The sequence below is a fragment of the Diabrotica undecimpunctata genome, chromosome 4 (assembly GCF_040954645.1).
Source record: "Diabrotica undecimpunctata isolate CICGRU chromosome 4, icDiaUnde3, whole genome shotgun sequence".
NCBI classification, from domain to species: domain Eukaryota; kingdom Metazoa; phylum Arthropoda; class Insecta; order Coleoptera; family Chrysomelidae; genus Diabrotica; species Diabrotica undecimpunctata.
In genome coordinates, this window is record NC_092806.1 from 67125559 (window position 1) to 67149829 (window position 24271).

Sequence of the window (24271 nt, forward strand, 5' to 3'; positions counted from 1 at the left end):
GTACATGTCCTGATTCGTGTCCATGCATCTCTGGGCCAGCACATTCAAAAACAACTCAGTTGCTACCTAGGGCCCACATAGAGACTACCGCTCAGGGTTAGCCACCTCAATTGGAAGGTATTAAAGCGTTAACAAAGGAAGAGGATACAGAATAGAAAACAGAAGTAAAAATACTCTGTTACGCAGACGACGCAATATTGATAGCTTAAGATGACGATAGTCTGTAAAGAGTGGTCCACAGATTTAACATAATAGCAAAAGAATTTAATATGACAATCTCATCTCAGAAAACTAAAACAACGGTAAATAGCAAAGAACCAATCAGATGTAAAATAGAAATTGATGTCATCAGTATTGAACAAGTAATGAAAATAAAATACCTTGAAAACAAATAAAACCAAACAAACACATTAACACTGAGATCAAGTCAAGAATTTATAAAGCCAGTGTAAGACCACTAATGACATATGCCTCAGAAACAAGACCCGATACAGCCAAAACACAAAGGCTACTGAAAACGGCAGAGATGAGAGTACTGAGAAGAATAACAGGAAATACGCTGAGAGATCAAAAGAGACGTGAATACATTAGAAGAAAATGTAACGTAAAGTGTATAAACCAATGGACACTAAATGAAAAAAATAAGAATGGAATAACCACATAAGCAGAATGAGGGGAGACCCGTATCGTCAAAATAGCAAGAGATAAATCACTAATCGGCAGAAGAAGTATCGACCGCGCAAAAGATGGAATGACAATCTGCTATAGAGGTATTAATCCGCCAATGAACAAGCAGAATTGCTTCTAAAGAGAAAGAAAAAAAATCCTCTTCTCATTCATCTTCATCGCCGATGTGGTCTTTATCTGTAACCCTAGACAAGGGGTTCTTTTAGGGGGCTATCAGCCAACCCTAGTTTTTGGAGAGATGTTACTCCTCTATCCCTCCTTTTTTATCCGGACTTAGGACCAGATACATCGGGCGTAGAGCTGCTCAGTTCACTCCAAAACCAAGGCAGGCAAGTTCATCTTTCATTGGGATGCTAATATTCTGAAATTTTTTGGAGGTTTAACCAGTCTTCTGTTTCCTTCTCCTTCTTTACTTCTATTTTTGCATTCTATGCTAGTTCCAATCCTATTTACTTGCTCTTGCCTATCATGTTTCTTTGTGTCATATTTACTCCCTATAAAATAAGTATTAGTCAAACGCAGTTACTTATTTAGCTTCTCAAATTAATTTATTTTAATTTTGGAAAGATATAATCAAATTCGTTAAACAAAAATCACAAACTATCATAGTATAGTTTTGCAATAAGACTTAAAATAATAAAACTACCACACGATAATTTTCGTAACATGGATATCATTTTACCATCGAGTTAGAATAACTCGATGCATTTTACTGTCATTCAACGTTTATTTTAATAAAACTTTGATAAATTTGTAGTAAACCAATATATTACTTGATGATACATTCTTGTTCGTTTAAATAATACTCGATACCATCTGACACGAGGCCCATGTCAAAAATAAAATAAAACGACTCAACATCAAGTATAAAAAAGTGTATTGGCTATTCGGAAGACATTCCACCCACAAGTAAATTTACAATAAAATACTCTTGTATAAACAGACTATAAAACCTGTATGGAATTCAGTTGTGGGTTGTTCTAGTAACAATAATTTATATGTGTACCATCGTTTTACATTTGGAAGCTGCTATTGTTAATAAGTCATCGAAAACTTTGTCAAAAGTCAAGAACGACTTCTTCAACACGCAGATCTGTACCTTAACAACGCAGATCTGGTTAGATGACTAAAGAGGAAAAAGCATTTTTGAGTTCAAGTAGTTTATTATCGAATTTTCGGCTACTATTAACTTTTTACCTCAGGCGTCTCGAATAAACGGAGCCTTTTTGTTTTAGCTGTTTCCAGGCACTGTTGAGCCATGTTGTTATTTGCCTCGTGTTGTACGTGTGTGGCGCCGCTTTTGACATGCAGATATTGCTGATAGTCGATCATATTTTTACCGGGGTTTGTCACATTCCTAGCAGCGCACAATATTTTCCATCAGGGACCCTTTCTGATACATAGAAGACAGTAGATACATATAAGAACTAAAAAACCCTCTACATTATTATTATCCCTCTCCCTATTATTATCCAGATTTAACCCATAAGATTCTTACTCCTTCTAAGAGGAAGGAGTAACTCCTTCGCTCATACCAGACCACCGGTATCAAAAGGATTAAGATCTAGGAGAACATTTTGCATTTATTGTGCCTTTGGTAATCTGGTATGCTGGAATGTTGCTAGGTATCAGTGTTGTTTGTCTTGTTAATTTATTAACTAGTGTGTAAGATCAGATCTATTATGTGCCACTGGTTCTATATACTTGGAATAGGCGACAGAAGAGGAATGAACTGCGGAAAATACAATTAAAAGGAAAGAAAGAATCTACTATTCCCGAAAACAGAGGCACGTAACATAGATATATACGAAAAGATAACAAAATCAATAACAGGTTTCATTCCAATATCCGAAAGAATTACCTATATTACCTCACAAAATCTAGAGACATAACGATAATCTTGGTACTAGGTTTTGGTAAGGTAAATGTGGGTCTCTAATAAAGCATAGGAACTCGGTGTTCGAAACGATAAAAGAGATCGTCTCATAGAATTCTGCGAGAACATAACCTTGTAGTAACTAATAACTTTTATAAACTACCTAAAAGACGCCTTTATACATGGAAGTATCAGCGAATAGCAATATCGCCAGAAATCAGATTGATTACGTCTTAATAAAACATGTAACGATACCGAAAAGCAATAAGAGTGTCCCCAGTTGCTGATCAGAACCTCCTTATAACTAGATTTAAACTTTAATTAAAAAGATACAAATAAATAATGAAAAGCTGAGTATAGAATAGATTCAGTTGCAGGGCAACTGAAACAAGGTGGCAAAGTACATTTAGATTTAAAACGGCGATTATGAAGACAAGTAAAAGATCGCTTACAACAACAAGATTCAAGAACTAGAAGATCCGATACCTACCAAGAATTACAATAAGTATAACAAAAAGAAAAGAAAAAATAGTTGGCGTGGTTCTTTAACTAGTGGTATTTAACTTCTTTGTTTGCTCCCTCATGAATAGTAGAGAACCTGTAGACAGAGTGGACCTGTAGAGAAAAGATAAGGTTGGAACTTAATCGCAATAATGAAATAATCATCTTAATTTGCATGTGCTGAATGTAGGCACCACAAAACACAAAAATTATAAAAAATCTAGCGGATAGCTATTGTCTCTTAGCTCGGCTATGGAATAAATTAACAGATTCATTGTCGGAAACATAAAGTACAAAAATTCCTACCTCTCAGTATTAACATCTCAAATAAACTTACTGCTGCAGACAACTTTCATTGAAAAAAGAAGAATAATCATGAAAAACAGGAGTGTATATATAAACTGCATTCGAACCTTACTGTATTTGAATATTATTTAACGTAGCAAAAAATAATTACTGACTATATTAGACAGTTGAGACTTGAAAGAAGAGAGACTTGAGTTAAGAGAAAGAGACAATAGAAACTTTTTAGAGGAATCGTTTCGAAAGTTATAGTCATCATGATGCTTGCAAACCACCATAACGGAGATGGTACTTGTAGAAAAATAAACCACTGATTTCTGTTTATTTTATGGTGAAATTTTTGTAATTTTCTAACCGTAGCAATAGCTTTTGTTCCCGAGACACCTTAATTTTAATTAAGAAAAAAATATATACGAGGATGTATTGAAACATTATTAGCCTGTTATAGAAGCAAACAAAATTTTAAAGTAATACTATTTTAGCATTCCAAATACTCTCCTCTTAATTGGATACATTTATTACAACTAACCTGCAACGCCTTTACAGCTCTAAAAAATTATCTTGCTGTGTAAACCAAGCTTCCACAGCTTCTGTCATCTCTTCTTTGGAAGAAACCTTAATCTTTTAGACTTGTTTTTCAGTTGAAGAAAGACGTGATAGTCGGGCGGAGCCTGATCTGGTGAATAAGGGAGGTGTTCAAGTAATTCAAATCTTAAATTCCAAATTTTTTGAATAGCAACATGCAATTTGGTAATGCAATATTTTCTTTATACAGACTAACTATTATATCAATACATCTTCGTATAGAAACTGCTTTAGAATATAATAAAATGGTAATGAAACATCAATAAAAAAACATTATTTTATTAAATAAATTATTAAAACGAATATCTACTGTTAGTTTTTGTTATCTTGTAGATTTAAGCTTCTTTCTTGTATTAGTCCTAGTATATGACAATCAGCCTCTAATAACGTTAAATCCTTTTCAAATCCTAAGAACTTTGAAGATAACTCCAAATCTTTAATCAGCAGCCGTACTTTAGATCCTCTAATGTAATTACTAAAAATAAAAAAAAAACAATAAGAATAGCATTTATTGCACAATATATTAAAATTATTTTTCTAACTATTATCAACAAAAGCCAATCGAGACGACAGAAGATATAACTAGCTTTCTTAGATACGGAAAAAGCATTTGGTAAAGGTTAAGTGTATGGGAAAGTCTGAAGTTATTAGATCAAACTTACAATGAAGTAAAAACTTGTTTTTGTAAAATGGTATACAATTTTATTATTAAACTTTTTAAAATTATTTAAAATGGATTTATAAATGATCGTTTTCGATCCTATCAGATCATCATCAGTGAAAAACGTCTATATAGTTGTTGGAACTAGCCACATAATGAGGTCAGATGACCCTTAAATTACATAATTTGAATAACTAACATATATATATATATATATATATATATATATATATATATATATATATATATATATATATATATATATATATATATATACCCGGTATTTAGGCGTTCGACGCCCTTCCGGTAGGGATCTATGGAGGAGTATCACCTAGCCGCAAGCCCTTATCTCTTGCCGTACTGCTCCACCATAGGCCGATCAGATACCAGCATATTCTAGACTAAGCCGCAGATTCATTTTAGAATTTTAAACTGCTGCGTTAGCCTTTTTGTTTTCTGTACACCGAGCCCGGGGATTGAACTGACATCTCTCGCATTGAAGCGAAGGAGAAGCCAGCCGCCCAGCCCGCTTGGCTAATCCGATCGACGAATAACTAACATTATAACTATTAAGTCACTGGGTCGATGATAAAGGATTGCACTTTTTAAAGAAACGTACAATTTCCCATCTCGAAAAAGATAACCTTATGCCTCTCAGGGCATAAGGTTCTCTTTAGGGCATAACACGTTATTATCTCCTCAGCAAGGACGATATTGTCGATCTAATTTTAAATTAGCCCGGTGCGTCAAAAACTGATTCATCCAAAAATCAGGTCCCGACGAAGAAAATGATAGGACGTTATCAATTAAAAGAACTAACCAGGTGGTTGAGGAAGTTGCCAATGTTCTACTAGATTATTTTGAAATATACATAATATTTCGATTATCCGTGCTTTTCAATTATCTGTGCCACGTCCGGTCCCGTGGAGCACGGATAATCGGGGTTCTACTGTATATAAAGCTATTCAGGCTGCTTGTAGACGGGACAAGAACACGCATATAGAGAAAATAATGAGATTCAACAACATATGCCACTAATAACACCAAAGTCAAACTACTCACACGTAAATTCAACCAGAAACCTTGATCTATCAAAGATAATGAAGGCAATGTACAGACGGATTTCAACAAGGTTATAGATGTTTGGAGGGCATATTGTAAGTCTTTATACGCCGATATGGACCAGATGCCCGCGGACACCCCGTATGTACCTGAATGTCAGGCCTCCACTTTTCACTCTCCTTCAACAGAGACACACCACACTAGCTTTGAATCTGAACCTGACATACTTTTTCCAAACTGGACTTTGCTCTGAAAAGACTTAAATTAAACAAAGTAGCAGGCCATGATCTCATTACTGCTGATGTCTTGAAGCCTCTTCCGGTATGTGGAGTGAGAATATTACATCGATTGTGTAATGAAATTTTGCACATAGGTCTGAGAATTGGAGAAAGACCATAATAATATCTCTACATAAAAAAGGTCCATCAAATATATTGTAACAACTATAGACTACTAGCTCTAATATCACACGCCAGAAGGTGATCCTCTACATCCTGCAACGTCGTCTAGAACATTTCTTAAGTTGGCAAATAGCACTGGAGCCTGCCCTAGCACTGGATTTGTGAAGTGCAGAGGTACTAGAGAACAAATCCTTAATTTAAGAAATATCATAGAAAAAGACAGAGAATATCAGATCCCGATATTATGTTTTATTTTATTATACAAGGGTATTTGATAATGATAGATGGGATAAACTATGGAACATATTGATGACAATGGGTGTACCTAAATACTTGACTCACCTTATTAGCAAACTGGTGTGAGGCTTAACAATGCTCCATCAGCCACTGGTTGTAATGAAAGAAACAGTTCAGGATCAGAAAAACTAACAAAATGAAAGAACGAAATGGATGAAATATTGTAAACAATTGTGCTAAGAAACTGATCCACAATAAAAACAATATAAAACGTTGCTCATATAACGGGTAAATTAATAATTACTATGAATTAGAATAGTTACTATAACTACATTGTATGTTTTCGAAGAAGGTTACCTACGTATTTCTGCGGGTTTAGAGATTAAGGGAATCAAACATGGTTTAACTAACATTATTTTAACTCCAAACCCTCACTAAATTACTAATATCACAAATTTCAATTATATTAATAATAATTATTGTTTACCATTCACAGATATCTATATAAATAAAAATGAATCATACAAATGTTTGTACGCGCATAACTTCAGAACGACTTCGCCAAATTAGATAATTCTTTTTTGTTGTGTTTGTCATTATCATTACAAAGTTTGTGTAAAAGATAATTTTCAAAAAATTGTACGGAAAAACGTAAAAACATTTTTTTTTGTTTTTCGTCATTTTAAATCGCAATATAACTAAGAGATGGCGCCATATTATGATTAACAAAGGAAGCTAAGATTGACAAAATAAATGTCAGTATTGGTAGATTGACATAACGACATAGCTGTATTTGGTATTGCGGCTCCAAATAATAACGATGAAGTTTCAACATATCAGATGGAAAGATATGTCAATGAGGCGATTTTGAGAATCTCTTCATTTTCCATACGCAAACGTCATCTCTTCTTCTTCTTGATGTGCCTATCCGTTACGAATGTTGGCGATCATCATGGCAATCTTTATCTTATCTGCAGCAGGGCGGAAAAGCTGCACAGATGTTGTATTGAACCAGATTCTGAGGTTCTTTAACCAAGATGTTCTTCTTCTTCCTGGACCTCGTTTTCCAAATATTTTTCCTTGCAGGATGGCTTGAAGGAGAGTATATCTGGATTCATTTCGCATAATATGTCCGAAGAACTGTAACTTTCGAGATTTGATGGTGGTCAGTACTTCTCGATTCTTATTAATTCTTTTGGGGACCTCCTCATTTGTGACTCGGTCAGTCCACGGGATCTTAAGCATTCTCCGATATAGCCACATCTCAAATGCTTCCAGTTTTCTGCACATATCTTCGTTTAAGGTCCACGATTCAACACCATAAAAAAGGACAGAGAAGACGTAGCATCGCAGCATTCTTACTTTTGTATCAAGAGAGAGGTTGTGACTCTTGAAGAGGGCCCCCATCCGATTGAAGGTGGATCTAGCTTTTCCGATGCGTGCTCTAATCTCCTGGTTGTTGGTCCATTCTTCATTTATTATGGTGCCGAGGTAGTTGTAGTGCGTCACTCTTTCTACAGGGGATTGGTTGACGTAGAGTTGACCTTCTGTTATTCTTTTCTTGCTAATTATCATAAGCTTTGCCTTCTTAACGTTTATATTGAGTCCATATTGTTAACTGTAATACGTGATTTTGTTCATAAGAACTTGTAGGTCTTCTAAGTTGTCCGCAAATACTATGGTGTCATCTGCATATCTGATGTTGTTTAGCCGGCAACCATTTAGTAGAATACCTTTTTCAGTTTCGTGCAAAGCTTCGATAAATATTCTTTCAGAGTACAGATTGAAGATTAGAGGAGACAAAACACAGCCTTGCCTCACTCCACGCATGATTTTCACATAGTCAGTGTGTTCACCTTCAACTCTGAGATTTGCTGTCTGATTCCAGTAGAGATCTCTAATTATTTTCAGATCTTGGTTAATTCAGATGGTCAAACGTCATCCCACTGTAGTTAATTTGGCTGTTCCTTGGTGAATGTACAGCGAATTTATTTCACGAGATAAAACGCAACGCAAAGAGCTGAACGACTACCAACTACAACGTTGAAAAGTTACCTTTTCGTAAAGGAATATATATATATATATATATATATATATATATATATATATATATATATATATATATATATATATAAACTCCTGGACAAAATTAACGCACCACTCATATTTTTCTCAATAATTTTTATTTATTGATAATTTATTGTACGACAAGTTGCCTATGGACCTTGTTTGACAGTGACAGTTGTTATGTAAGCTAATAATAGTCTTGTTTTAACAATAATTTGTATTAAACTTCGTTTTAGACTAAAAGTGAGTTAAATTTTTCATTAAAAGTGCCGATTAAAGCAAAGTTCTTGTGACAAACAAGCTTTTTATTGTGATATTTTTCATCATACGCATGTTTTGAAGTTCATTTGCATAAAAATCAAATTAAAAAGTGAACTGCCAAAGAAATTTGTCAATGGAGGAGGCAGTGCGAGCATCGACTCTCCTAGATGAAGGATATTCAATGCGATACGTTGCAGGTTTGTTAGGAAGACATCATTCCAGCACCAGTCGCAAGGTAAGGCGATATAATAAAAGAGGGTCGTACCATCGAAGACCAGGGCAAGGGCGAAAACGTTGCACTAATCAAATTGATGATCGTTTTTTGAGACAAAGTGCTCTCAGAGATAGGAGAGTCACCAGCAATTTGCTAAAAAATGAACTAGCAGATGTTCGAAATGTCGCGATATCATCTCGAACAGTTAGAAGACGTTTACATGAAGCAGAATTGAGCAACAGGAAACCGGCCAAAAAACCCTTGCTTACCAGAGAACACAGGGTTCAGAGAATGAATTTTGCAAGATTGCATCAAAATTGGACCATCGATGATTGGAAACGAGTTCTTTTCTCTGATGAGACTAGAGTAAGCCTAAAAGCTCCAGATGGCCGTGAGCGTGTCTGGCGAAGGCGAGGAGAAAGGTTTGCCAGCTGCAATATATCTCCTAAAGTACCTTTTGGTTGTGGCCCTAAAATGTTTTGGGGGGGAATTTGCTTTAAAGCTCATACGGAGTTGGTCTCCATACGTACGAGGTCTATGAATGCCCATTATTACTTAGACAACATTATTATCGAACATGTATTGCCTTTTGCTCCGTTTCTTGGACCTAATTTTTTATTCATGCAAGACAACGCTCGTCCTCATGTGGCTCGACAGGTTATTGGCAACCTAAATGATGTTGATATTCCATTATTAGAGTGGCCACCTAACAGTCCGGACATGAATCCTGTAGAGCATCTATGGGACTATCTCAAAAAAAAGATTCGAAGTCGTAGACCCCCTATTGCCAATCGCAACCAACTCATTGAGGCCGTTATTGAAGAATGGGATAATATTCCGCAAGCTTTTGTTGAACATTTGATATCAAGCATGCCTCGACGCATAAATGCAGTCATAAGAAGTAGAGGAGGGCCTACACGGTATTAGTGTAGATCCAGATGCATTTTATAGTGTTACTTTACAATTTTTTTTTTCTTTTTGTAATTTGGAGTTATTTACGCATTTCCGGCAAAAACAAATTTTTAAAGAAACAATAAGGCAAATTAAGGTCATGATGGACTTATTCAAGTCATTTTGAACTTATTTATAGGTGTTTATTATTATTTCAATGTAACTTAGTTCTATTTTGTGTTCATATTGTAAATATTTAGATTAATAAAAGTGGTGCGTTAATTTTGTCCAGGAGTTTATATATATATATATATATATATATATATATATATATATATATATATATATATATATATATATATATATATATATATATATATATTGTTATGATGTGTTTTTTGTTTGAATGATGAGCAATGAGTATTTTTAATAATATAATATAGGGTTTTTATCGCGGTTCTCAAAGAATTAGCTTGTAAGTACTTTTTTTAAATTATCTTTATTATAACTATTATGAAACACACATATATATATCTAACCTAGCCAATGTAAATTTAAAATAAACTATCTTTAAATTGATATTCTTATAAAACTAATTAAATTCTATAGACAATCTAAAATTTAAACAAAACTATCTTCAAAATTGAAATTGTTATGACACTAACTAAATTATATTAACAAAATTTTGTACCTTTCTTTCACTGAATGCCTAAATGAACAGTTTTCCACTATATAGATTCTAATCACCACTGAATGTCTTCGTACTTCGGTTATCCTTGTTTTTGTGAAATTACTTTTTCCAATTATCAGCTTCTACCAATTTAAGATATAGTTTTCTTCACCAGCATTTATACACCACCAGCAAACAGCATTTATATTTATTCTTCTTTTCAATATACCAATATCCAATTATTATAAGTTGATTTATACTAATCTCCAATCATAATATAATTTTAATTCCTTCCAATGTCCATCCAATATTCTTCTAATATACTTTTATAATCTTCAATAATTATTTGTGTATAATTATAAATGTGCATTAAATATATGCATAATTTTTAATCTTCATTTAACTCACTATATTAAACAATTGGACTATCTCCAACTAACTTTCATATTTCTTACTAAACTGCTTGACTGACTTACTAGAACTAACTAATTGTGTCTATCTTCTACCACAGTTTAACCACAAATTTCTTTTTTATACTATGCTTCTACTAACTTTTATAATAAACTGGCCTGACTTCTGACTAAAAACTGCCATCTTGAATCCAAATCACGGGTATTTATATCCTTTTGGATATTCCAGAACCATCTGGTAAGAGATCATGTTCTAATTTGTTCCATTACTTTCATATAGATGTTCTCGAAAAAAATATCTGTTCGATCCACCGCCATAATCATTATTTCGAGAATGTTCGACTCTAAACAATGGTCACACTCTCCACTCTGGAGAATTCGTTAATGTTCCATTGATAATTTTGTTGACATTTAGGCTTTTCAGATCAGAATAAACATTCAAATTAGTAACTAACACTCTAATTTAATAAAATACACAATTCAAACAATATATTATTATAACCCCACTTTATATTCCCAATTATGATTAATTTCTATCTGTCAATCACTCCGAGAGTATTTTTGGTTGCCTATGCACATGGCTCACTTACATCTATTTACAACATTAAAATTACTAAAATACAACTTTTTACAATTATTATATGCTAATTTCTTAAAATGCCCTCACATAAATATATTTTTGTAAATTTCTCTAGTATATAACTTATTTAAAATAATCAAATACTTTTTTATATCTAATATTATGTAGTATATAACTTATAAATTATTTTCTATAAACCCTAATTGTCACAATATATATATATATATATATATATATATATATATATATATATATATATATATATATATATATATATATATATATATATTGTTAGGTATATTTTAAGTTTAGCGATAAGTCAGAGAGTATTTATTAAAATAAAATAGAATGAAGTAGAATAAAATGGAATAAAGTAGAATAAAATAAGGAGAAAATCGAATCAAATAGAATAAAATCAATAAAATAGAATGAAATAAAATAAAATAAAATACAGGTATAGTCGGCACGTAATTTCGTTGGAAAATTTATAGGAACAAGAGGGAGTAAGATACTAGCAAATTGGCAACAATGTTAGAGTGACCAGTTCTCTACTGAACAGTAGCGAAGATATCTAATTTTAAATTAAATAAAAGTTTTTATTTTTATTTAATTTTATTTACCAAAAAGTTTCATTTTCTATAAAGTTTAAATAAAAAATATCAGTGTTGTTAACTTTTGTGATATATCTAGGGAGTGATAACACTAATCGACTCGACTGAACAGAACTTGTTGTAAAATAATAATACCTACACAAAATTGTTAATAAAAGTAATTATCACACAATTAAACCATTTTTTTATGTACAAGTATTTAAGTATACAAACGTTTTATTAACACAATTGCTCTTAAGTTTTAAAACTTATGAGCACATTTTATCCCTGATAACTTAGTTATTGTATTCAGGAAAAAATAGAGAATTCATTTTTTAAATTATATACAGGGTGTTCTATTAAAGAACCACAACTTTGGTTTGACACCGTGTGAGAGAAGACTTAGTACCTCAATAATTTTAAAATGGGTAAGAGCTCTAAAACTTTTATGAATATCTTTTTTATATATCTAGCAGGTATTTTATAATAACCTAACCTGTACTTTGACTATTTTAAATCAAATTGTACGTTTTTGTTCTATTATGAAGTGTGTTTGTACCCTATTTTCAAAGATATATAAGCAAAACGAGAATATCTACAATTACAATAAAAATAAAGGTTTCAAGTAACACCTAGTCCGAAGTAAGTACTTACTAATCTACTCAGAATCATTGATATCACTAGTAACACTCGTATCTTCTAAATTTATAGTTAATTTGGTTAATGCTGGTAAATATTTAACAAAGTCATTTTCCACTGCGATTACATGTTTCGATTACATTTTTCCAGTTGGTTGCTGTGATCTTTGTGAGTTCTCTTCTAATTAACTGGAGAACAGTAGACGAAAATTTAGAAGCCACGTTTCTTCTACTTATATTTCCTTCAAGTTGAATCCATATTAACTTTATTGGGTTCAATGTACAGTAATAAGTAGGAAGTCTAAGCACGGTATGCCCATTACTGCGAGTACAGTTATCAACAACATATTCCTTCTGGTACTGTCTACTATAAACAACCTCCAACAATTGCTTTTTACTATATGATGCCTCAAAGCACAAATCTTTCTCAAATAAAAATTCTTGAATTTGTAATTTGTTTCAAGTAATACCGAAAAATACGTTCACCAAAATACGTTGTATTAGAATCCAGAGACGCGTCTTTAATTTTTTTTTTTGCAGATATTATTAATACATCGTCGATCCATCTATTTTCTCCACCGCAGTATAAAATTATAATTCTCTGTCCTGTCATGAGTATCACACCAGGTCTCATCTAAATAAACAACATTTCGTTTCATTTTTTGATACTCAGTTATCTGTCTGATATAATTGTTTCTTAAAGAAATAATTATTCTAGTACTTTCCATTAGTGTTTGGCGCTTGTCTATAGTTTTTACTTAAAATTATGGGTTCTAAGAAATCATGAAAGTGTTGTTGCTGAACATGAGAGAATGTCCTCCTGTATATTGTTCTGATAAAAAACATGTTCCTGCAATTGCCTCTGATTTAGACAATTCAGAACACAATCCTTCATAAACATGTTTCAGCATATGTTTGGAATCATCAGAGAGGTATTGAAAATGTTGCTTACGTTTTACTACACAGCTTTGTAAATATTCCAATTGATTAGAGGGTTCCACTTGCTCTTCAGCTGCAGAATTATTATCACACCACGCGTGCCACATTTAAAAAGTATCTTCGTAAAATTCAAGTTTTACCACTTTTTCACCGCTCAGTTTCACAACTCTGCCAATTGCAGTTCACTACTTAAATTTAACTGAACGCTGTAGTAGTTATGGGTTATACTTGTAGTATATATATGTTATGTATATGTAGTTATGGTATATTGTTATATCTTACCCGAAGGATGCATAAGTCTGCCGATAAAAGATAACGCGTTATGATTTGTCATAATGCCGATGTATTGATTGAAAGGAATGAGTAACAAGATCTCTTTGTTTTCTTCTCCAATTTTGTGATCGATATCCCTCCCATAAGCAGATATCCTTGTGAACTACATTTTGTATTTCAATTGACGGTCATACATATATATATATATATATATATATATATATATATATATATATATATATATATATATATATATATATATAAAATTCTGGAAGAAGAGATTTTTCAAACCATGATTCACTTAATTTTTTTTTGCAGATATTTAATAATACATCGTCGATGCATTCATTTTCTGCACCGCAATGTAAAATTATAATTCTCTGTCTTTTATTGGGCGGTACTAAATTAGAACACTTTTTGTTATTATTCGTCCAACTTTTTTTCATGGTGTCATGAGTATCATACCAGGTCTAATCCAAATAAACAATATTTCGTTTCATTTTTCGATACTACGTTATCTATCTGATATAATTGTTTCTTAAAGAAATTATTCTAGTACTTTCCATTAGTGTCTGTTGCTTGTCTATATTTTTGTAGCTATGTGCGGTTCTATTTGTCTGAATTTGCTACCATCCTTTCTCCTCTGTCCAGAAGATGTTTCTCCTATATTCTTGTAGCAGGTTGCTTTGATCACTCTGGTTAAAAAACATGTTTCTTCAATTGCCTCTGATTTAGACAGTTCAGAACAAAGTCATTCATACACATGTTTCAACATACGTTTGGCATCATCAAAAAGGTATTGAACATGTCATTACACAACTTTGTAAATCTTCCAATTGATTAGAGAGTTACACTGGCTCTTCAGCTGCAGAATTATTATCACACCGCAGAACACACCGTCGAAACGAATTTTTTTCGGATAAACTACTTTGTGGTTTCGGTCGCTCAGGCAAATATTGTTATATCTTACCTGAAGAATGCATAAGTTTGCCGATACAAGACAACGCATTGTGATTTGTCATAATAGCGATATCCGATGTTTTCATTGGCTCTTGGTCCATGTGGACTGATCAACAATTCGATGATAACTTCCAACTGGGTGAATTTTTGCACAGTCCCGCCAAAATACGAGGCGCTATATGCAACTTAATCGATTAGGACGAATGTAAATTGACCCACAAGAGGTCATTACAGGAACTGGACAGAAATTTAAAAGATATTCGTGGCATTCAAAAACATTTTGGTAGAGCCATGATTGTATTGTCAAACTGTTCCTTATTTAATAATTATTCCCCAATTAACTACTACGGACGACCTAAACGCATGTCTAACATTATCCAATTTGTGGTGGAACGTAAATATGCTCCAATTGAAAACTGATATGGAAGTGTTTTTGCAATAAGATCAAAGTGCAATTGTGTTATCGAAGCAGTTCTGTTGTTACATATTGGAAATGGTAAAGTCGCTATTGACACCTCGACCGGATTTATTTCATTACTCAGAGAGTGCTGTTACTTAACAGACTCGAAAGAGGAGCTTATTGAACTTTGACATATTATTTAATTCTAAGACGGTACGAAGTTGTCTGATTTATAAAGTAATGACAAAGATAACAAGACACAAATTAACAAGTACAAAGAAAAACATATTAATGTAGCTTTAAAGCAGAAAGATTGACTATGAATGTATTCCATACATTAATTATTCAAAATATAAAAAACCTAATGAGTATTACAAAATTACATCGCATTCTCTTAAATTTTAGACTAGGTAAAAATATTTTAAATATAAAAAAAACTTATAGACATGGCTATAAAAGACTACCAATAATTTAGTAGTACATACAATTACCAAGTAATTCGTGTGGCTTAAGAATCATTAATTTTAATAAAAAAACATTTACCTGCCATTCTTTTTAGGCCTAGGGCACACACAGTGAAATTTCCATCCAAAATCTATATATAAATCATCGTCTACAATGTGAAAAATTTTTCCTGTTACTACTTTGCCTTCTGGATCTCCCAACTAAAAATATAAAAATTTGTAATTTTCATACCATTATAAATTTTTATTTCCATAAATATTGCAGTCTACTCAAGTACCAATAAGTACTTGTCTTAGTACTAATAATGTACACTAGCCCAAGATAACGAAGAGATGCAATGTGTGCAGATGATAGAAAATGAAGGACAAGTAGGAGATTCACGTATTTGGAACATTGTCTTGTCCAACAATTTGTTATAACTATTTTATGTATAATTTGAATGCAAGTTCTGATTACTCAACATTGTTTGTTATGGACTTTTAACTTTAAATTAACAAAATACATTGAAGAAAAGGATATACTCAGAGACAATAAAAATTGTATCTTATTCCAATTATTGTCTCTTTAACTTACTGCTTCTTTGCTACTGTTTAACTTGTTTTGACTGGTACTCTTTAACTGAATTAACTCTTTACTAAAAATTCATTGCATTCCCATCAAATCGTTTAATTTAAAGGGTACGCTTCTTGATCCCACATAATTTTTTAATGCAGCCCAAACCAATTCCATTGGACTGAGATTAGGATGATAAGATGACAGTGATGTTAATGCTTATTACATTATGGCCATATTCTCTTGTGATAGGATCAATCACGTGTTTTACAAACCCGGGCTTATTGAGTTTGATCAAATCGTAAAGGTCAGGTTGCAGCATGTTATCATCAAATGAAATATTACTATCTCTTAACGATGTCTTCATGTCTTCTTTTTTACTACTTAAATTAGGAGTTTTGTCCACCTGTTTATTGTGATATGGTATGGTATTGCCAACAACAAAATAACATTATTGGGTTGTAAATTTACAAGGAATTTTTCCATCAATCACTTAGTATAGTTTTCAGAATTTATTTCGTCGTGATAGCCTCCTTTTTTGTTTGTGATTTCCTTAAGTCGAAACCTTTCACAAAACAATTATCATTGCTCATTACCAACATAAATAATTATTATAAGCCTTTATCCCCTACAAACGAGCTTTCAAGGTCCTTCTTCACTTGCATCACTCCAATTATATTGTTTAGCATAACTAGGATACAAATAAGTTTAATCGTTGAAGACGATTGTTCTGTTTTCGACTCGGTATCTTTTAATTTTAAGTAAATAATCTAGTCGCAATTTTCTTTCTTTTCTTAACGTTTCAATAATTCCCAATTAACGACATTGTTCAGTCAATTCTTTATGTATAATTCTTTTTTTGCAATAACAATAGTCAGAAAATAATAAAGACACGGTAATTCTTTGCATGCACCAAATGAAATTCAAAGAGTTAAACTATCAACATAAAAAAAGTTGTTGAAAAAAAATTTTTACAACGCAAAATCCTGCAAAAATTATGGTTACTTTTGATTTATAAACAAATAGAATATCTTATAAACTATTGCTGGTAAATAACATCTTTCTCATATTCAAAAAGCTGATAATTTCTACACAAATTTGAAATAAAGAGAAAGTTATTCTGGGATGATTAGATAAAAAGTATGAATTATTTTTTTAATTCCCAGCTAATTTGTTTATAATAATTAAAAAAAAAGTAATTCGTTTCATTTTAAAGGTAAAGACTTACAGTTTTATTACACAGTAGACAATTAATTAGAATAGAATAAAAAATTTGAATTTGTTGGGAAAATATATTTTTTTAACTGTTTAAACAAATTGCATCGTTTGTTTATTAATAATATTATTAAAACATTGCAGATTTGTAATGTACACAAAAAGTACATAAGAATCAACTATCTATCAACTAGAAGGAAATAATCAAACTTACAGTATTTTAAAGTTTATTAACACTTTTGAAACTTTGAATTATCAGTTCTCCCTTAACATGGACCAACTCATCTTCATTTGAGCCTCATTTTTAACACTCACATACAATGCTGTCTAAGTTTAATCGTATCCCTACTTTTCACCTAACCATTCTAGAATAACTTTGTTTTTTGTTTAAATTCGTATAAAACAGTCAGCTTTTTAAATATGGACAAATATTTCGTCTACAAGTAATAGCTTAAAAGTTATTCTAATTGTTTATACATTAAAAATAACAGTAATTTTGCAAAACGATTTTTGGTTATAAAAATGATGTTTTTAATCTTCTTTGATAAATATTGATAGAACTGTTAAACTTTCAATTGGTATACTTATAAGTTTCATGTTCTGACTAATGTTATTGGAACAAAAGGGTCTCTGGGATAAACAAATATAATAACTTTTAACTTATTAATGGATTGATCTGAAATTTTGAAGATTTGTTAATGACCGCAATACTCAACTTTGCGTACAATATATCTAGATTCATTTTTACAATAGTTATAAACAATTAACGATTTTGCCTTATTTTGCAGTTTTCGAAGCAACAAACTAATGTTACAAATTTTGACAACCGCCATTTTAAAGCTTTTTTATGTTTCAACAGATAAAGTTTTGTAATTTTACCTCAAATATTAATCTTTTTATGGTATGCAACAAAATAAAAAAAAAAGCATTTTTTACACTAAATTGTTAATAATTAAAAAAAGATGCCGAAATTTCTGCAGAAAACGTAAAGGTTTTCTTTATATGGGCCTATAATTACTAAAAAAAATCAGATTCTTGGATTTATCAGTCTCGAACAGAGCCTTTTTTGTTTACTTCCCTGGTGTAAAAGTGATAAATAGCAGTCCAATAGTGGAAACAGAACAGAAATCCATAGAATTATGTAAAATAAAACCAATCTACATATTGCTCTATCTACCAGTGTGGTTAGGTCAGAAACAAAAGACATTTTAGTATAAAAAACAATAATACCTTAGTCACCTCAGGAACTCTAAACAGACTAACATTATCAATTTTTTTCTTGTGAAAGTTATACATTTGCATTTACTTAATAATATTTAAAGACATAATATTAGCTTGTGACCAATCTGACTGCAGAATTTAAAATTATCAGATAGGTTAATAATAAAGCAGATAAAAAGGAGAGGCCCCAAATGAAATCCCTGGGAAATCTTATAATATCTTCTTGTGATGTTGACAACCACATTGACCCATCTTATTCTATTCACAGCAGCTTGAAGCTCGAATTAGATCAGTTGACATTAGACCAGTCCATTTCTTAAGATTGACCAGAGAGGATATATGTCTGCATCCAGGGCCTCTCTTGCCCTCAATCTTGCCTTGTAGAATCAACTGTATAATGTGGCTGAAGTAAGCCAATTTTCTGTTCTTTACAGTGTTAATGATTTCCCGAGGAATCCCTGATGTTATCGATATATTCTTGGATAAATGATTATAGATTTTCACAAATTGTGGCATAGTTCAAAAAATACTTTTTTTTTTAAACAGTACAAGTACAGTTGAATGGCTCCCGCCAGTAACGTTCTAAGCGACATAATGTTTAAAATCGGGTTTTCTGTTCAGAAACGTTCTATACGATATCCCAGACATGGCAAAGGTGTTTTCATGTTGTTATCATAGAGGTTGTCAGCACTGTGACTAGCGTTGCCCGCCACTTTTCGGACCTTGTCGCACAGTAACGTTCCAAGCGCCTGAAGATGTCTACATCGCCGTGTGCCAGTTTAACACCATCTGATGGTTTAACCGATATATATATATATATATATATATATATATATATATATATATATATATATATATATATATATATATATATATATATATATATATATATATATATATATATATATATATATATCGGTTAAACCGAAGTAAAAGCAGGAAACTTAACATAGCTCACTGGTCTAGAAATGTGCGTAAGGTTTTTAGAACTGCAGGGGAACCTTATTTAACTGAGAAATGGAAGCCTAAGCCAGGAAAACTTCCTCCACATGAGGTGAGTGTACTAACGTTATAAGCGCAATGTTTCATAATATTGTGCATTTTTTAAGTTTTCAGTTTTCACTTTTAAAACAGTGTTATTTAACTTAAGCTTTACAACTCAAGTCAAAACACTGAAACAATTATAGGCATTTTCAATTTTAACCAATAAATAACCTTTTTTGGGACCAATGTGTCATAATTTGTTTGGGTTTTAGGGTACTACAGCTGCCAAAACCATTGTGGGGAAATTCAGGATGAAGACAAAGTAGTTTTGTTCCAGAAATTTTACACACTCGACTACAACGGCCAATCATCGTATCTAAATGAGGTTTGCATTAAGAATGGTGAAGTGAAGCTGCGACAGGTGAGTGAAGATGTTACTAAGAGACAGTGTAGTAGAGTATTACATTAAAAACTAATGGGTCTTCAGTTAGAATTTGTAGAAAAACTCTGTCACATTTTTCAAATTACTCCTTGTAGAGTTCAGATGTTGGTAGAAAAAGTTAAGTTCAGGAAACCACTGAATGATGGTCGTGGGACCCATGGTAATCGACTAAACAGCATTTCCGATGAAAATAGGGATCTTGTTATGAGCCATGTAGCTTCATTTCCTTTACAAGAGAATCATTATTCTAGACATCAAAGTAGCAAACAGTGTTTGTCACCTGATTTAAGTGTATATAAAATGTGGAACCTTTTTAAGGAAAAATATCCAGGTACAAGAGTTAATTTACACTACTATTGGAACATATTTAAAACAAAATTTAATTTAAGATTTGGTGTCCCGCACAGATATTTGTAAACAATGCGACTCTTTTTTCATAAAAATGAAGTCAACAACAGCTAACAATGCTTTGTTTAATCAAATAGAGATAGAGAGTCAATTGCATCATACTAGAGCTGACGGTGCATACAAGACTCTAGCAAATGACAAAAAGACAGGTGAACTTAACAAAGACACCATTGTACTTTGTGTTGACTTACAACAGGTGCTGTATTGCCCAACTCGAAATCATGGAGATGTCTTTTACCAAAGACAGCTATCGTGCTACAACCTATGTGTCCATGACCAGGGCAACAACAAAGCAATGATGTTTCTTTGGGACGAAACTAAAGGAAAATGAGGCTCTGCAGAAATTGCCTCATGCATGCTTGCATATGTCACCCATCATTTTGCCCCCTTAGAAGATAACATGACCTGTAACTTACTCATATGGTCAGATCGTTGTACAGGGCAGAATAATAACTGGAAAATGGTAGCTCTTATGCAACATTTTGTTGTAAATAAATTTTTCCCTATTTCCCTAAATAAACCTCAGTAATTCATGTTTTGATTACCTTGACAACACAATTTTATTTTAATATCTAATTTTATCTTTCATTAAATAATTTAGGCAGAAAATTATAATAATTAATGAATTCTAATACTCTATGAGTTACTTTATTTATTTTTCTGGTAATTATCAATTCATTTAAAATAAATACCATGCCATGTAAACACAAAAGGAATTATGTAAAATTCCTTAAATAAATAATTAATTCCTTAATAGTGTCTGCCATCTCTGTCTAGATGACTGACAAAAAAGTTGCTCTACATGCTAATGATAATATTTAACCAAGAATTTTAATGTGGCTGTGGTGTTATCTCAGTCTATGTAATGATTTATTGCATCCCATCTGTTAGTGTCTTGGTTAAATAGATCTCATTGGCAGATACAGAATTTTTTTCTGTCTCATAGATCAAGTCAGCAGACAACTTAAATAAATTTCTTAAGCCAACCCTTGTTCTAGCTACCTGGAGTTGGTAAATTCCTTCATGGCATTGACATTATTAGCAAGTACTCTTAAATTTTGCACAAGTTAGTAAATATAATTGTAAATAAACTTAACCAAGCTTCAAGGCACTTAGATTTTTATTTAAAGAAAAAGAAAAAGAATAATAGAAGAAATAGGAGACCTACTGACACAAAATTTTAACTTCTTTCTTAGTTCAAGAGAAATCTCTATTAAGTTTCAAGACTAGTACTTTTTCCTCAATGAAAAGGCATAATAATATATGAGAGACAACAGAATATGAGACCACAAATTCAACAGTGTTTTTGCTTCCATCAAGAGGAGCCTAATTACAAAGTTTTGATTCTAGAATGTTTCCTTCAAGAGTTATCACATCACAGACCGACAATGACACGATTTCATAAAGAACTAGTCGAATTAATAAAAAATATAATGCTGATAACCAAAATATAATTGAGCTAAATTGTTCATTGCCTGTCAATTTAAATACAATTATTTTTTCAAATAATAAGCAGATATTAAAATGTATCTACGAATACATAACATCCTGTAAATTTAAATTATAAGTAGTTTTAGGTATTCAAATCAAAAATTGTAAATATGTCAAAAATTGAACGTGTATACCAACATATTACTTCCTGTAAATTTATATTATAAATAGGCTTAGGTAATAAAATCAAAAATTGTAATTACCACAAATAGTCTGGCTAATTGGCTATGCCAAAGCCATTATACAATAAAAAAAACCAAAATATACCTTAAAGTATAAAAGGCGTAACAATTTATTTATTTTAAACTTACATCAATAAGTCTTGAATTTCTTAATAAAGAAGCAAATGCTTGTGGTGTTTTATCTTCAGGATTTTTAATAGTTTCAAATTTCTGGAAAGCTTGGGCATAACCCCCCGATGTACTTGTAACTGGCGTTTCTGATTTAACATTTGTTGAACACGATCTAGTAAGTAATGTTGACTGATATTTTGTTTTAAACATCAAGTTAAATATAGTTGAAATTTTTATAATACTCATTTTTATGTAATAATATACATAACACAATACAAGATCACAACAAGATAACAGTCATAGCACACTACCACCTAGCATTGAAACTTCCGTGTTAAGGAATAAAACAATGATTGGCGCATCACCTAGTGATCGGGCGCATAACTATATATACATGGCGCTAAATTCAAAAGTTTAGTAATATTACCTAGGATTGTGAACTCATTTTAAAGTAAAGGAAAATCGATATAATCCTAAAATAACAAGAAAAATCCTTATCCTATACGATAATAAATATTTTTCGTATACTTTTTGGGTTTTCTTGTTATGTTGGGACTATATTTATTTTCCATTACATTAAAATGCCAAAGTGGTTAAAAAAATTACAGAATAAAATATAGAATAAAATCTTTATTTATAAAAATGTTACAAGAAATGTTATATGTGTTACAAGAAATATTAATAATACAAGCCATGTGTAGTATAATTTAGTTTTCTTAATGTTGTGACAAGAACGGGTCAGTATTTAAATAATTGTTTTGTCATTCTTATCAAGTTTTATGTGAATAAAAGCCTAATTCTGCAAAAGACATTTTACTACAATTTTATTCGCATAAATTTACAATGGGGAAGTACTTTAGACCAGATAAACTAGAGGCTGGTCCAAACTGTCAAACTTCCACCAAAGAATTCAAACATTAGTAAGTATATAACATTCAAGAATTTTTTAGAAAGCAATGAATCTAAAGATAAATCCCTAGAAGATAAAGATAAGTACATGCTTTTAAAAAATTAATCTACGATTACATAAGCGAAGCAATCAATCTGGAAAACCAATTGCTTTTTTCACACATACCCTCACAGATTCTGAATAAAAACATTATGCAATTGAAAAAAAAGCAAATGAGTTGAAGTATTTAAAAAAATGCAGACATTATCTGGTAGAAAAGCAATTCTAACCAATTACAGATTAAATCACTATTTGGTTTATATAGAATGACGGTATATATCAAATCTAACAAGGAGAACTAGCTTTACTTCACAAGAATTTATTAATTATCTACACTCTAAAGGAATATATTCAAGTAGAACAACACCATATAATCATGAAGAAAATGGTTAAGTCGAAAAATACAATGAGTTATATGGAAATTGGTGAATCTAGCATAGAAAACCAAAAATTTAGAATTCACTTAATGGAAAACTGCTTTACCATGTGCTCGGCACTATATAAGAAGTTTACTGTTGAATTGTTATATTATTGAATCAAGATAATGATGAAGGTCCAAATAACACACTAGAGAATTCCACTACTAAATAAATACCAGATGAGACAGAAAATTTACCTGTTCAAAAACCTGATGATAATGATGAACCAAGATTGGAAAATTCAGATTTTCATTCTAGCTGTAAATCAACTGGAGCTAAAAATAAACCAAAATAGTTGCAATATTTTGTTCAAAAATAGGGACGGGTGAATGTAGTATAATTTAGTGTTCTAAATGTTGTGACAGGAACTTGTCAGTATTTAAATATTTTTTTTGTAATTCTAATGTCAAATTAAAGCCTAATAAGCAACAGACAGCCATCAGACATTCTGAGTTTTTTGTAGTACTTTCATCCTAATGCAATAACACACACTATCAGTGGTCAGTGAAATCTCTTACAGTCTGGCGTTCTACTCACAGAAAGAGAGAACTCAAGGACCCTGCTAAGTTGGAAACAGAACAATTAAATGATTTAGTTCTAGAAAGAAGTTTATATACATTTATACT

General features: G+C 31.7%; 1 protein-coding gene across 1 annotated transcript; it reads right to left on the reverse strand.

Moving 5' to 3' along the window:
* Positions 1–4215: 4215 nt before the first annotated feature.
* Positions 4216–22592, reverse strand: mRpS28 (mitochondrial ribosomal protein S28). The gene is made up of 3 exons (XM_072529646.1): positions 22296–22592; positions 15750–15871; positions 4216–4427 (listed from the first exon to the last, which is right to left on the reverse strand). The coding sequence occupies exons 1-3, from the start codon at positions 22521–22523 to the stop codon at positions 4265–4267; spliced, it is 513 nt and encodes a 170-aa protein (XP_072385747.1). The 5' UTR covers positions 22524–22592; the 3' UTR covers positions 4216–4264.
* Positions 22593–24271: the final 1679 nt, after the last annotated feature.